This window comes from Hordeum vulgare, chromosome 6H (genome assembly GCF_904849725.1).
Source record: "Hordeum vulgare subsp. vulgare chromosome 6H, MorexV3_pseudomolecules_assembly, whole genome shotgun sequence".
Taxonomy (NCBI): Eukaryota; Viridiplantae; Streptophyta; class Magnoliopsida; order Poales; family Poaceae; genus Hordeum; species Hordeum vulgare.
In genome coordinates this window covers 393776801-393792279 of record NC_058523.1, presented here as the reverse complement: position 1 = coordinate 393792279, position 15479 = coordinate 393776801, and the positions used below count along the sequence as shown (strand labels likewise).

The window sequence follows — 15479 nt, the reverse complement described above, 5'->3', positions numbered from 1 at the left end:
CATGAGTGAGGACTTTCCTCACTAGGAATTTCCTCGGTGATGAATGTATAAAAATCGCCTATTTACCCCCCTCTAGTCTATATAACGCACTTTCAGCGGGCCTATAGGTAGCCGGAGAAAGATGAAGTCTCAATGAAGGATGCGACTGAGGACGAGCCGATGCCACCCTTGTTGGTGCATTCCACCATGACCATTGGTGAGGCCCGTCCCCATTGCTTGGAGATGGTGCGGGATGAATGGCAGGAGTTCGGGAAGGTGCAGGCTGACATGGCCTACAACCTCCAGCTCTTTGAGGAGCACCAGCAGGTGGAGGAACAACTCAACGATGACATGGCGATCGCATCGGACACAGACGTGGCGGAGCAACCGGCGCAACTTGAGTGTTATTGCTGCGTCCGCGAGATACGCCTCGATCGCTTGTGGAACCACCAGCATCAGTCAGAACACGAGACCGCCTACAAGGAGTTCAACAAGGCTGTGGACAAGGTGTGGGGCAAGAAGGATGATGAGGAGCACGTCGCCGGCTCTGCCAACGCCGCTCCCGCCGCCACGACCATGAAGTGAGCATGTCTGTGGGCACCGCCGGCACCGAGGAAGAATAGTGCATGTTAGGTCACCACTGCTCGAGTCCGAGGAAGGCCAACGCGCTACCCTTCGAGCCGAAGCCAAGCTTGAGGGAGGGGGAGGGGGGCTAATAGCCGTCAGCCGGTTAGCCGCACAAACTGCGGAGGCGGAGGTAGAGCTGGAGAACGCGAAGGCAAGTGCCAGAGTTCCTATTCTCGGGGCTCGGGACAATCTGGTGGGAAACGGACATCGACGATCAATTAGATTAGAAATTACACCTTCATACCTGGACGAAATCCGCTTTTAGTTAAAATATGTGTGAAGTGTAATAATTTTTGTCATGTGTTACATGAAATACGTCGGTGTTTGAATGAATCTCTTTCTATTTATTTAAAATCATTCGATTTGCATGAATTGTGTTTGATTAATTTAATAAATTGTTGAAATGTATACACACAACGTTGAATAACGATGCCAACATCAATGTCCATGGATAGACATAAGGGAAAAATTACGTCTAGACGTCGCAGAAGTGGGCCTCTTGGCCAACGAGGGTCACCATGAACTCCGCTACACCGACACGTGCGATGGAAATGACGAAGGGCACGGATCCGCGCGGGCGCCGGCTAAAACTTTCGACCGATCGCGCACGAGCCATCAGATCAAACCCTGTTGACCGCTAGATCGAGCCATGCAGCAAAAATCGTTGATGGTAGCAAAAACAAGCAGCGATATAGCAAATTTCGGTCACGGATGCAGCAAAAAACATGGTTGTAGCAAAATCATCGTTGTCGTCGCGCGAGTTCGCAACACCGCTTTGATGGATGTAGCAAAAAAGTTCGTCGGTAGTAGCAAAATGCAACTACGTTAACAGCAAAAATTCATCGCAGCCATCGCTAGGTCCCATGTACACCTTGATGGATGTAGCAAAAAATTAGCCGGTAGTAGATAAATGCAACTACGGTTGTAATTTTCCTTGCTGGTAGAGCCGATTGGACCTTTATTTGTTTATGGTTGAAGCTTTCTTTAACAACGTTTAAAGCTTTTTTAAAGATGGTTGAAACACTCGTATACACGTGAGTCCGATTATGACAACAGCGACGAGGACAACAGGTAGCTGAAACAGGCGACGGACACTGACGATGCAGACCGTCGACGGAAACACGTAGTCGACGGGAACACGTAGTCGACGGGAACACGCACCGACGATGTGGGCGGTGGCCCGCAGGGGCGAAAGCAGCAGGGACACAGGGCCGTGATGAAATGTTCGCCGTGCAGTTCTTCCCTAGACACATTAAAATTATTCTGCATGCATTCCGTGCTCCTCTGAAAGTTTGACACGCAAGCTGACAAACAAACTGCAGGTCAAGTGAATGATTGCAAGCGTAAGTAAAATTGAAGTCGAGGCGTACGAAAAATTTAAGTCGACAAGTTGAACTGTTCATGATAACATAAAAAGATGTCTCGGGATTAGCCAGTCGTACTCGTACAGCGATTAGCACGTCATTTGCCCCAAAAAAGTAAAAAAAGAAACCTCATTTGCGAGGCAAGGTTCTTTAGTCACCTGGACTGATGGTTCCATTCTTCGTGGAAATACAGCCTCAGGGTCAAAATCAGTACACTCCCGGCACATTAGGTGCGGAAGCCAAGTAGCCAACCAACCATGAGCGTCCTTCATCTGCTCCTTATCTTGGCTCTTCATGTCCTTCCCCTCGCATCTCCGGCGGTCGACGTCGACCAGTTCACGTTCGATAGCTTCGCCGGCGCGAACCTCTCGCTCGACGGCACGGCCATGGTCACCCCAGACGGGCTCCTGATGCTCACCAACGGCACGACTCAGCTAAAAGGACACGCCTTCTACCCTTCCCCAGTGCGGTTCCACGACGCCGCAAACGGCGACGCCTCCTCCTCGCGCTCCTTCTCGACAGCCTTTGTGTTCGGCATCCTCAGCGAGTACGACGACCTCAGCAGCCCCGGCCTGGCCTTCGTCGTTTCCAAGGGCAAAAACTTCTCCACGGCGCTCCAGAGCCAGTACATGGGCCTGGCCAACGCGGCCAACAACGGCAACGCCAGCAACCACTTCCTGGCCGTCGAGCTGGACACCATCGTCAACGCCGAGTTCGGGGACATGAGCGGCAACCACGTCGGGGTCGACGTCGACGGCCTCTCATCCATCGTCGCCGACAACGCGGGGTACTACGAGGACGGCACAGGCGCGTTCATCAACATGAGCCTGTTGAACCGCACGGCTGCGCAGGTGTGGGTGGACTTCGACGCCCGCACCTCTCTCGTTAGCGTCACCATGGCACCCCTTGAGTTGCCCAAGCCTAAGAAGCCCCTGCTCTCCGCCACCGTGAACCTCTCGTCGGTGATCCAGGACAAAGCCTACATTGGCTTCTCGTCATCCACCGGCGTCGTGTCGAGCCGCCACTACGTGCTTGCCTGGAGCTTCAAGATGGATGGTGGACAAGCCCCGCCGCTAAACATACAGAAGCTGCCGGCCCTGCCGTTCACGATCCCCAAGCGCCGGTCGAAGATGCTGTATATCTTATTGCCGATAGCATCGGCAGCGTTGGTGTTAGCACTGGCCATCGCCGTCGTCGTGATTGATCGGAGACGGCGCAGGTATGCGGAGCTGAAAGAGGACTGGGAGACGGAGTTCGGTCCGCACCGTTTCTCATACAAGGATTTGTTCCACGCCGCCAAGGGGTTCTCCGACGAGCGGCTGCTTGGCATCGGCGGATTCGGGAGGGTGTACAAGGGCGTGCTTCCGACGTCAGGGGCGGAGGTTGCAGTGAAGAAGGTGTCGCACGAGTCGAGGCAAGGGATGGAGGAGTTCATCTCTGAGGTGGTCAGCATCGGGCAGATCCGGCACCGGAACCTCGTCCGGTTACTCGGATACTGCCGGCGGAAGCGTGAGCTCCTGCTAGTCTACGAGTATATGCCAAATGGCAGCCTCGACAAGTTTCTGTATGACCACAACACGATGGTCTTGAGTTGGAGCCAACGGTTGGGGATCATCAACGACGTCGCATCCAGCGTCTTGTACCTCCACGAGGACTGGGAGCAGGTGGTTCTGCACCGCGACATCAAGGCGAGCAACGTGCTTCTGGACGCCGACATGAACGGGCGGCTAGGCGATTTTGGCCTCGCGAGGCTGTACGATCACGGGACCGACCCGCACACCACGCACGTGGTCGGCACCATGGGCTACCTAGCGCCGGAGCTCGGGCACACCGGCAGGGCCTCCAAAGCGTCCGACATCTTCGCCTTCGGCGTGTTCATGCTGGAGGTCGCGTGCGGGCGGCGACCCATCTCCATCTCCCAAGACGAGCACGGCGATCACCTCCTGCTGGCGGACAGCGTGATCGAGCACTGGCGCCAAGGAACGATCACCGACGCCGTGGACCCGCGGCTCCGAGGCGACTTCCCTGTGGAAGAAGCGAGATTCGTTCTGAAGCTGTGCTTGCTGTGTTCACACCCTCTGCCCAACGCGCGCCCGGGCATTCGGCAGATCATGCAGTTCCTGAGTGGTTACACGCGGCTCCCGGAGGTGTCGGTAGAGCACCTGAGTGTCGACGTGCTAGCGCTGAAGCAAAACCAGGTGGTTCGCTCGCATTCATCTTTGCCGTCAACGGAAGCTGGTAATATGTCTGATATTCCTGGAGCGAGGTAATAAACAAAAGAATTAACCAGGTGGCTCATCCGTTCATGGGAGGAACCGAACGAAACTTGACTCTAAAATGTTTTTTCTCCAAGTACAGTCTGAAATGGACACGCCACGCGACCCAACGCGGGGCCCAGATGAACGTTTGTCCATTTTCTATTCGTTTCCGATCCATTTTCAGTTTAAATTTGGTTTTGTTTTGAGATGAAACGGACATCGCGCGCACGCCGCGTGGATGGGTGTATCTGTCTTTCCCTGGCCCGTCCGTCGGTGGCACAAAGCAGTACGGCCTTTCCGCCCCCACGCCCCATTCCATTTCAATTCCTCACAATACCCTCCCACGCCCCGCTCTCCACCCTCCCGCCATGAACGATCCCCCGTCGAATTCCGATGACCCGGCCATCGTCGCGGACACCAAGGCGAAGAAGAAGAAGGAGCCCGAGGCTACAAAGAAGCCGCGGTCGGAACTCCCGCCGGAGGAGATCGCAAAGCTGGACGCGGAATCGACAAAGTGGCCGAACCGGCGGGCGGAGGCGAAGAGGAAGGACGCCGCGGCCACGTACGCCATCGAGCTCGCTGCGTTGGAGGCCGCGTGACAGAAGGCCGATGCTCAAGAGAAGGAGGACATCGTCAACAAAGCACACACCCTCCTCATCATGGGGTTGTGCCGTCCGACGAGCTTTGCGGCTGCGCCCGTCAGGGCGGCGAGCACCGGCCTCCGCAGTGTTGGGGAACATTGCATGGGAAACAAAAAATTTCCTACGCACACGAAGACCTATCATGGTGATATCCATCTACGAGAGGAGATTTGAATCTACGTACCCTTGTAGATCGCACAACAGGAAGCGTTAAGAAACGGGGTTGATGTAGTGGAACGTCCTCACGTCCCTCGATCCGCCCCGCGAACCGTCCCACGAACCGTCCCGCGATCTGTCCCACGAACCGTCTCACGATCCGTTCCGATCTAGTGTCGAACGGACGGCACCTCCGCGTTCAGCACACGTACAGTTCGACGATGATCTCGACCTTCTTGATCTAGCAAGTAGGACGAAGAAGTAGATGAGTTCTCCGACAGTGTGACGGCGCTCCGTTGGTGGTGAAGGATCTACTCCTGCAGGACTCCGCCCGAGCTCCGCGGAAATACGATCTAGTGGTAAAACTATGGTGTCTAGATCTGAGTGGCACGTGGTCAAGAGGGGAGTAGGACTCCTACTCCAATCCTACTCAAAATAGGATTAGAAAGTGGAGTCATTCTCTTCCCTCCCACTTTTTTTTCTTTCTTTGGTTTTTTATCTATGGCGCCTAGGCCCTCTTGGGCTGTCCCACCAGCCCACTAAAGGCTGGTGCGCCATCCCTAGGGCCATTGGGCTTCCCCAGGGTGGGTTGGCCCCCTCCCGGTGAACTTCCGGAACCCATTCGTCACTGTCGGTACATTCCCGGTAATCCCCGAAAACCTTCCGGTAACCAAATCAAGTCATCCTATATATCAATCTTCGTCTCCGGATCATTCCGGAAACCCTCGTGGCGTCCGTGATCTCATCTGGGACTCCGAACAACATTTGGTAACCACACATATATAACTCAACTATATTAAAACATCGCCGAACCTTAAGTGTGCAGACCCTGCGGGTTCGAGAACTATGTAGACATGCCCCGAGGCACTCCTCGGTCAATATCCTATAGCGGGACCTGGATGCCCATATTGGATCCTACATATTCTCCGAAGATCTTATCGGTTGAACCTCAGTGTCAAGGATTCATATAATCCTGTATGTCATTATACCTTTGTCCTTCGGTATGTTATTTGCCCGAGATTTGATCGTAGGTATTCGCATACCTATTTCAATCTCGTTACCAGCAAGTCTCTTTACTCGTTCCGTAATACAAGATCCCTCGACTTACACTTAGTCACATTGCTTGCAAGGCTTGTGTGTGATGTTGTATTACCGAGTGGGCACCAAGATACCTCTCCCTCACACGGAGTGACAAATCCCAGTCTTGATCCATACTAACTCAACGGACACCTTTAAAGATACATGTTGAACTCCTTTATAGTCACCCAGTTACGTTGTGACGTTTGATCCACACAAGGTATTCCTCCGGTACCAGTGAGTTATATGATCTCATGGTCATAGGAACAAATACTTGACACGTAGAAAACAACAGCAATAAAACGACACGATCAATATGCTACGTTCATAGTTTTGGGTCTTGTCCATCACATGATTCTCCTAATGATGTGATTCCATTATCAAGTGACAACACTTACCCATGGCCAGGAAACCTTGACCATCTTTGATCAACGAACTAGTCAACTAGAGGCTCACTAGGGACAATGTGTTGTCTATGTATCCACACATGTATTTGAGTTTCCAATCAATACAATTCTAGCATGGATAATAAATGATTATTATGAACAAGGAAATATAATAATAACTAATTCATTATTGCCTCTAGGGCATATTTCCAATAGTCTCCCACTTGCACTAGAGTAAATAATCTAGTTCACATCACCATGTGATTTTAACGAATCCAACACCCATATAGTTCTGGGGTCTGATCACGTCTTGCTCATGAGAGAGGTTTTAGTCAATGGTTCTGAATCTTTCAGATCCGTGTGTGCTTTACAAATCTTTACGTCATCTTATAGATGCTGCTACTACGGGCTATTCGGAAATACTCCAAATATCTACTCTACTATACGAATCCGTTATACTACTCGTAGTTAATCGGATTAGTATCAAAGCTTGCATCAACGTAACCCTTTATGACGAACTCTTCAACCACCTCCATAATCGAGAAAAATTCCTTAGTCTTTTAGTTACTAAGGATAACTTTGACCACTGTTCAGTGATTCAATCCTGGATCACTCTCTGTATCTCTTAACAAACTTGTGGGAAGGCACACATCAGGTGCGGTACAGAGCATGGCATACTGTAGAGTCTATGGCTAAGGCATAGGGGACGACCTTCGTCCTTTCTCTTTCTTCTGCCGTGGTAGGGCTTTTGAGTATGACTCATATTAACACCTTACAATACAGCCAAGAACTCCTTCTTTGCTGATCTATTTTGAACTCCTTCAAAAACTTATCAAGTCATGCATTTCATTTGAAAGTTCTGTTTAGCATTTTTGATCTATCTCCATAGATCTTGATGCTCAATGTTTAAGTAGCTCTATCCAGGTCTTCCTTTGAAAAACCCTTTTCAAACAACCTTTATGCTTTACAGAAATTCTACATTACTTCTGATTAACAATATGTCAACCACATATACTTATCAGAAATTCTATAGTGCCCCCACTCACTTCTTTGGAAATACAAGTTTCTCATAAACCTTGCAGAAACCCAAAATCTTTGATCATCTCATCAAAGCGTATATTCCAACTCCGAGATGCTTGCACCAGTCCATAAAAGGATCGCTGGAGCTTTGCATACTTGTTAGTATGTTTAGGATCGACAAAACCTTCTGGTTGTATCACATACAATCTTTCCTCAAGGAAACCGTCGAGGAAACAATGTTTTGACATCCTATGTGCAATATTTCATAAATAATGCAGCAACTACTAACATAATTCTAACAGAATTTTAGCATCGCTACGAGTGAGAAAGTCTCATCATAGTCAACTATTTGATCTTGTCGGAAACATCTTTGCGACAAGTCGAGCTTTTCTTAATAGTGACTTATCACCATCATCATCTGTCTTCCTTTTAAAGATCCATGTTTACTTAATAGTCCTACGAACATCAAGTAGTTCTCCCAAAGTCTACACTTTGTTTTCATACATGGATCCTCTCTCAGATTTCATGGCCTCCAGCCATTTGTTGGAATCCGGGCCCACCATCGCTTCTTCATAGCTCGTAGGTTCATTGTTGTTCAACAACATGACCTCCAAGACAGGGTTACCGTACAACTCTGCAGTAGTATGCGACCTTGTCGACCTACGAGGTTTGTAGTAACTTGATCCGAAGCTCAATGATCACCGTCATTAGTTTCTACTTCAATTGGTGCAGGCGCCGCAGGAACATCTTCCTGCACCCTGCTACACATTGGTTGAAGTGACGGTTCATTAACCTCATCAAGTTCCACTACCCTCCCACTCAATTCTTTCGAGAGAAACCTTTCCTCGAGAAAGGACCCATTTCTTGAAACAAACACTTCGCTTCCGGATCCGAGATAGGAGATGCACCCAACTGTTTTGGATATCCTATGAAGATGCATTTATCCGCTTTGGGTTCGAGCTTATCAGACTGAAACTTTCTCATATAAGCATCGCAGCCCCAAACTTTTAAGGAACGACAACTTAGGTTTCTCCAAACCATAGTCTATACTTTGTCATATCAATGGAAATACGCGGTGCCCTATTTAAAGTCAATGCGATTGTCTCTAATGCATAACCCATAGACGATAGTGGTAATTCGATAAGAGACATCATAGTATGCGCTATATCCAATAGGGTGCGGCTATGACGTTCGGACACACCATCACACTATGGTGTTCTAGGTGGCAGGAATTGCGAAACAATTTCCACATTATCTTAACTGTGTACCAAAACTTGCAATTCAGATATTCATCTGTATGATCATATCATAGACAGTTTATCCTCTTGTCACGACGGTCTTCACTCTGAAATAGCTTTGAACTTTTCAATATTTCAGACTTGTGATTCATCAAGTAAATACTCCTGTATGTACTCAAATCATCAGTGAAGTAAGAACATAATGATATCCACTGTGTGCCTCAACACTCATTGGACTGCACACATCAAAAATGTATTATTTCCAACAAGTTACTTTCTTGTTCCATCTCAATGAAAACAAGGCCTTCAGTCATCTTGCCCATGCGGTATGATTTGCATGCCTCAAGTGATTCAAAATCAAGTGAGTCCAAACGATCCATCTGCATGGAGTTTTTTTCATGCATTCTACACCAACATGACTCAAGCGGCAGTGCCACAAGTAAGTGGTACTATCATTATTACTTTGTATCTTTTGGCACCAATATTATGAACATGTGTAGCACTACGATCGAGATTCAATAAACCATTGAGGCTAATTATTCAAGCAAATAGAATAACTAGTATTCTCTTTGAATGAATAATCATATTGCAATAAACATGATCCAATCATGTTCATGCTCAACGCAAACACCAAATAACAACTATTTAGGTTTTACCACCAATCCCGATGATAGCGGGAGCGTGTGATGTTTGATCACATCAACCTTGGAAACACTTCCAACACATATCGTCACCTCGCCTTTAGCTAGTCTCCATTTATACCGTAGCTTTCATTTCGAGTTACTAATCACTTAGCAACCGAACCGGTATCCAATACCCTCGTGCTACTAGGAGTACGAGTAAAGCACACATCAATATCATGTATATCAAATATACTTCTGTCAACTTTTCCAGCCTTCTTATCTACCAAGTATCTAGGGTAGCTCCACCTCAGTGACCGTTCCCCTCAAACAGAAGCACTTAGTCTCGGGTTTGGGTTCAATCTTGGGTTTCTTCATTAGAGCAGCAACTGGTTTGCCGTTTCATGAAGTGTCCCTTCTAGCCCTTGCCCTACTTAAAACTAGTGGTTTTACTAACCATCAACAATTGATGCTCCTTCTTGATTTCTACTTTCGCAGTGTCAAACATTGCGAATTGCTTCAAGGATCATCATATCCTTGACAAAGTTGTCAGAATCGCGATTCTGAATCAGATTTGAGCTCCGTTGCTAGGATCGTGAATCGTGGAATCTTAACTATCAGGATCGTAGAAACTTAGATTCTATGAGCAAAATCGTAGAATCGGAGGGGCTAGTTTGGATCGTAAGATTGTAAGATTTTAAGACTTGAGTCATGATTCTGACAACTTTGATCCTTGATTTGTTTATAGTTCATCATGAAGCTCTAGCAGCTTGGTGGTAGTGACTTTGGAGAACCATCAGTATCTCATCTGGAAGATTAACTCCCACTTGATTCAAGCAATTGTTGTACTCAGACAATCTGAGAACATGCTCAACGATTTGAGCTTTTCTCCTTTACTTTGTAGACAAAGAATCTTGTCGGCGGTCTCATACCTCTCAACAAGGGCACGAGCATGAAATCTTAATTTCATCTCTTAGAATATCTCATATGTTCCACGACGTTTCAAAACGTCTTCGGCGCCTTGCTTCTAAGCTATTTAGTATTATGCACTGAACTACCACGTTGTCATCAAAAACGTGTATGCCAGATGTTCGCAACATCCACAGACGACGCTCGAGGTGCAGCACACCGAGTGGTGTATTAAGGACATAAGCCTTCTGTGCAGCAATGAGGACAATCCTCAGTTTACGGACTCAGTCCGTAATCTTTCAACTAAATTTTCTCTAGGAACACATAAAAACAGTAGAGCTATAGCGCAAGCTACATCGTAATTCGGAAAGACCATTAGACTATGTTCATGATAATTAGTTCAATTAATCATATTACTTAAGAACTCCCACTCAAAAAGTACATCTATCTAGTTATTTGAGTGGTACATGATCCAAATCCACTATCTCAAGTCCGATTATCGCGTGAGTCGAGAATAGTTTCAGTGGTAAACATCTCTATGCTAATCATATCAACTATACGATTCATGCTCGACCTTTGGGTCTCTCGTGTTCTGAGGCCATGTCTGCACATGCTAGGCTCGTCATGTTTAACCCGAGTGTTCCGCGTGTGCAACTGTTTTGCACCCGTTGTATGTGAACGTTGAGTCTATCACACCCGATCATCACGTGGTGTCTCGAAACGACGAACTGTAGCTATGGTGCACAGTCGGGGAGAACACAAGTTCGTCTTGCAATTTTAGTGAGAGATCACCTCATAATGCTACCGTCGTTCTAAGAAAAATAAGGTGCATAAAAGGATTAACATCACATGCAATTCATAAGTGACATGATATGGCCATCATCATGTGCTTCTTGATCTCGATCACCAAAGCACCGTCACAATCTTCTTGTCACGGGCACCACACCATGATCTCCATCATCATGATCTCCATCAACGTGTCGCCGTCGGGGTTGTCGTGCTACTTATGTTATTAGTACTAAAGCTACATCCTAGCAATATAGTAAATGCATCTGCAAACACAAACGTTAGTTTAAAGACAACCCTATGGCTCCTGCCGGTTGCCGTACCATCAACGTGCAAGTCGATATTAACTATTACAACATGATCATCTCATACATCCAATATATCACATCACATCATTGGCCATATCATATCACAAGCATACCCTGCAAAAACAAGTTAGACGTCCTCTAATTGTTGTTGCATGTTTTACGTGGCTGCTATGGGTATCTAGTTGATCGCATCTTACTTACGCAAAAACCACAACGGAGATGTGCAAATTGGTATTTAACATTTCCAAGGACCGCCTCGGTCAAAACCAATTCAACTAAAGTTGAAGAAACCGACACCCGCCGGTCATCTTTATGCAACGAGGTTGCATGTCAAGCGATGAAACCAATCTTTCGTAAGCGTACGAATGATGTCGGTCCGGGCCGCTTCAATCCAACAATACCGCCGAATCGAGAAAAGACTAAGGAGGGCAACAAATCGAACATTACGGTCCACAAAACCCTTTGTGTTCTACTCGAGATTACATCTACGCATGAACCTAGCTCATGATGCCACTGTTGAGAAACGTTGCATGGGATACAAATATTTTCCTACGCACACGAAGACCTATCATGGTGATGTGCATCTACAAGAGGAGATTTGGATCTACGTACCCTTGTAGATCGCATAGTAGGAAGCGTTAAGAAACGCGGTTGATGTATTGTTACGTCCTCACGTCCCTCGATCTGCCCCGGGAACCGTCCCACGAACCGTCCCGCGATCCGTCCCACAAACCGTCCCGCGATCCATCCCACGAACCGTCTCGCGATCCGTCTCACGATCCGTTCCGATCTAATGCCGAACGGACGACATCTCCGCTTTCAGCACACGTACAGCTCGACGATGATCTCGGCCTTCTTGATCCAGCAAGCAAGACGGAGAAGTATATGAGTTCTCCAGCAGCGTGACGGTGCTCCGTTTGTGGTGAAGGATCTACTCCTGCAGGGCTCCACCCGAGCTCCACAGAAATATGATCTAGAGGTAAAACTATGGTGTCTAGATCTGAGTTGCACGTGGCAAAGTTGTCTCAAATCATACCTAAATCACCACTATATATAGGAGGCCGGGGGAGGAGGCAGCCTTGAGGACCAAGTCCCCAAGGGGGCATTGGCCTAGAGGGGAGTAGGACTCCTACTCCAATCCTACTCAAAATAGGATGGGAAAGTGGATTCCTTTTCTTTTTTTTCTTTGGTTTTTTCTATATGGCCCCTAGGCCGTCTTGGGCTGTCCCACCAGCCCACTAAGGGCTGGTGCGCCACCCCTAGGGCCATTGGGCTTCCCCCGGGTGGGTTGGACCCCTCCTGGTGAACTTCCGGAACCCATTCGTCACTCCCGGTACATTCCCGGTAATGCCCGAAAACCTTCCGGTAACCAAATGAAGTCATCCTATATATCAATCTTCGTCTCCGGACAATTCCGGAAACCCTCATGACGTCCATGATGTCATACGGGACTCCGAACAACATTAGGTAACCACACATATATAACTCAACTTTATTAAAACATCGCCGAACCTTAAGTGTGCAGACCCTGCGGGTTCGAGAACTATGTAGACATGCCCCGAGGCACTCCTCGGCCAATATCCTATAGCGGGACCTGGATTCCCATATTGGATCCTACATATTCTCCGAAGATCTTACTGGTTGAACCTCAGTGTCAAGGATTCATATAATCCCGTATGTCATTCCCTTTTACCTTCGGTATGTTACTTGCACGAGATTTGATCGTCGGTATACGCATACCTATTTCAATCTCGTTACCTGCAAGTCTCTTTACTCGTACCGTAATACAAGACCCCGTGACTTACACTTAGTCAGATTGCTTGCAAGGCTTGTGTGTGATGTTGTATTACCGAGTGGGCCCTGAGATACCTCTCCGTCACACGAAGTGACAAATTCCAGTCTTGATTCATACTAACTCAATGGACACCTTCGGAGATACCTGTAGAACACCTTTATAGTCACCTAGTTACGTTTTGATATTTGATGCACACAAGGTATTTTTCCGGTGCCAGTGAGTTATATGATCTCATGGTCATATGAACAAATACTTGACACGCAGAAAACAATAGCAATAAAACGACACGATCAATATGCTACGTTCATAGTTTTGGGTCTTGTCCATCACATGATTCTCCTAATGATGTGATCCCGTTATCCAGTGACAACACTTGCCGATGGCCAGGAAACCTTGACCATCTTTGATCAACGAACTAGTCAACTAGGGGCTCACTAGGGACAGTGTGTTGTCTATGTATCCACACATGTATTTGAGTTTCCAATCAATACAATTCTAGCATGGATAATAAACGATTATTATGAACAAGGAAATATAATAATAACTAATTTATTATTGCCTCTAGGGCATATTTCCAACATGCAGTGCCCCTTCCCGATGTCGTCGACCACTCCATTGTCGCTCGGTTTCCCTCCGCGAAAGTGCCAAGCCCAGACCTGTTTATCGGGGTCGTCGGAAGTCAGCGTGATCGCGCCATCCACGCGGCGCCCCTCGTCCATCATCAACCTCAACATCACGCCGGCGTCCTGCAACGGCGGCCGCCCGTCCATCGAGATGCAAAGAAATCAAGCCCGACCGCCGTCTACGGACACCATGTGGTCGCCCCGTGTCTTGTTCGGCGAAATGCCAACACCCACGCCAACGGTCGAGGACCCTTTCTACGGCCAGTTAATGGAGAATGTTCTCCTCGATGGCCGTAGCAAGGCCTTTCATATGGGTGGGCAGGGCGGGACCTTCGATCCGGAGGAGACCCAGAGTCAAGATGGCCGCGACGAGTGTATGGCCGATGAAGACTTTGAGGCCGACCATGGTGACTCGTGGCATGAAGAAGATGACATATATTGCGAAGGTAATGAATTAGAAGAGGACGGCGTCGATATTAGGGGCAAGCCATTGTTCATCGACGAGCTCACCCAAAGAGCGGAAGCTCAAATGAGGAAGAAGAGCATTCGTACGAGATCATACACACAAGATCAGGACAAGTTGATTTGAGAAAGTTGGAAGGAGATTTGCCAAGATCCTAGAGTTAGTGCGCAACAAAAGGGAATTGTTTTCTGGACAAGATTTCACAAAACATTCCATGAAATAAAGTTGTTTCCTCCCTACCAATTTACGAGCGATCGTAACATCAACTAGATTCAAAAGATGTGGTTTTTCATCCAACAAGAATGCAATAAATATTGCGTCACACTTGATAGCGTTGAAGCATGTCCTGTGAGTGGTCTTGGCATCGGGGACATGGTATGACCTCTTCTCTTTCCTTTGCTACGGCCGTGCCTCGGCCTCCTCTATGATTAATTGTGTTTGCATGTCCAATTGTTGTTGATCATGTAGGCATTTCAATCTTTGGAAGCATTCAAGGCCCGACACAACGACAAGCCATTCACTCTCTCGCATTGTTGGGAAATCATCAACAATTGCCCTAAGTTCAAAGATCAATACCGTGAGCTTCAAAGGAAGAGAGGCAAGAAGGCGGCCGCCTTGGCCGGAGGTGGAGATGGTTAGGTGTTGAAGAGGCTGAGGGGCAAGACCAACTCCAAGGTGGATGACAAGCGTGATGCGGCATCGTACGATTTGCATGAGACTTTGCATGGCATGATGTCTCAAAAGCAAGTGAGGGACGAGAAGAAGTGACGAGGCAAGGAGGAGAAAATAAAGCAATACATGGAGTTGCAAACAAAGAAGCTTGAGATGGAGGAGGCAGCCAAGAAGAGGAAGATTGACATGGAGGAGGTGGCCAAGTAGAGGCAGCTCAACATCGAGGAGGCGGCCAAGCAGAGGCAGCTTGACATCGAGGGCGCCAATGCCGCGGCCAGGCAGAGGTAGCTCGACATCAAGGCTGCCAATGCCTCAACCAAAGTAAAGGAGCTGGCGCTGGCAATAATGAGCGTGGACTTGAGCAAGATAATGGTTCGAGGCCTGGCAGAAAGAGATGTTCGACGCCGATGGCCTGAACTAGGGAGTCACATCGGCCATGGCCGTTCATTTTTTGGAGGCTCGCTTGGTGAGTCGGCCGCTAGCTATGTTGCCGGCGAAAAACCTATTCTTTTGGAGGCCCGCTGTGTTGCCGTCCGCTCGCTGTGTTGTCGGCGAGG

At 48.1% G+C, this 15479-nt stretch overlaps 1 protein-coding gene across 1 annotated transcript; it reads left to right on the top strand.

Moving 5' to 3' along the window:
* Positions 1-2170: 2170 nt before the first annotated feature.
* On the top strand, positions 2171-4259 carry LOC123403021 (L-type lectin-domain containing receptor kinase SIT1-like). Its single transcript, XM_045097000.1, has one exon. The coding sequence runs from the start codon at positions 2228-2230 to the stop codon at positions 4238-4240; it is 2013 nt and encodes a 670-aa protein (XP_044952935.1). The 5' UTR covers positions 2171-2227; the 3' UTR covers positions 4241-4259.
* Positions 4260-15479: the final 11220 nt, after the last annotated feature.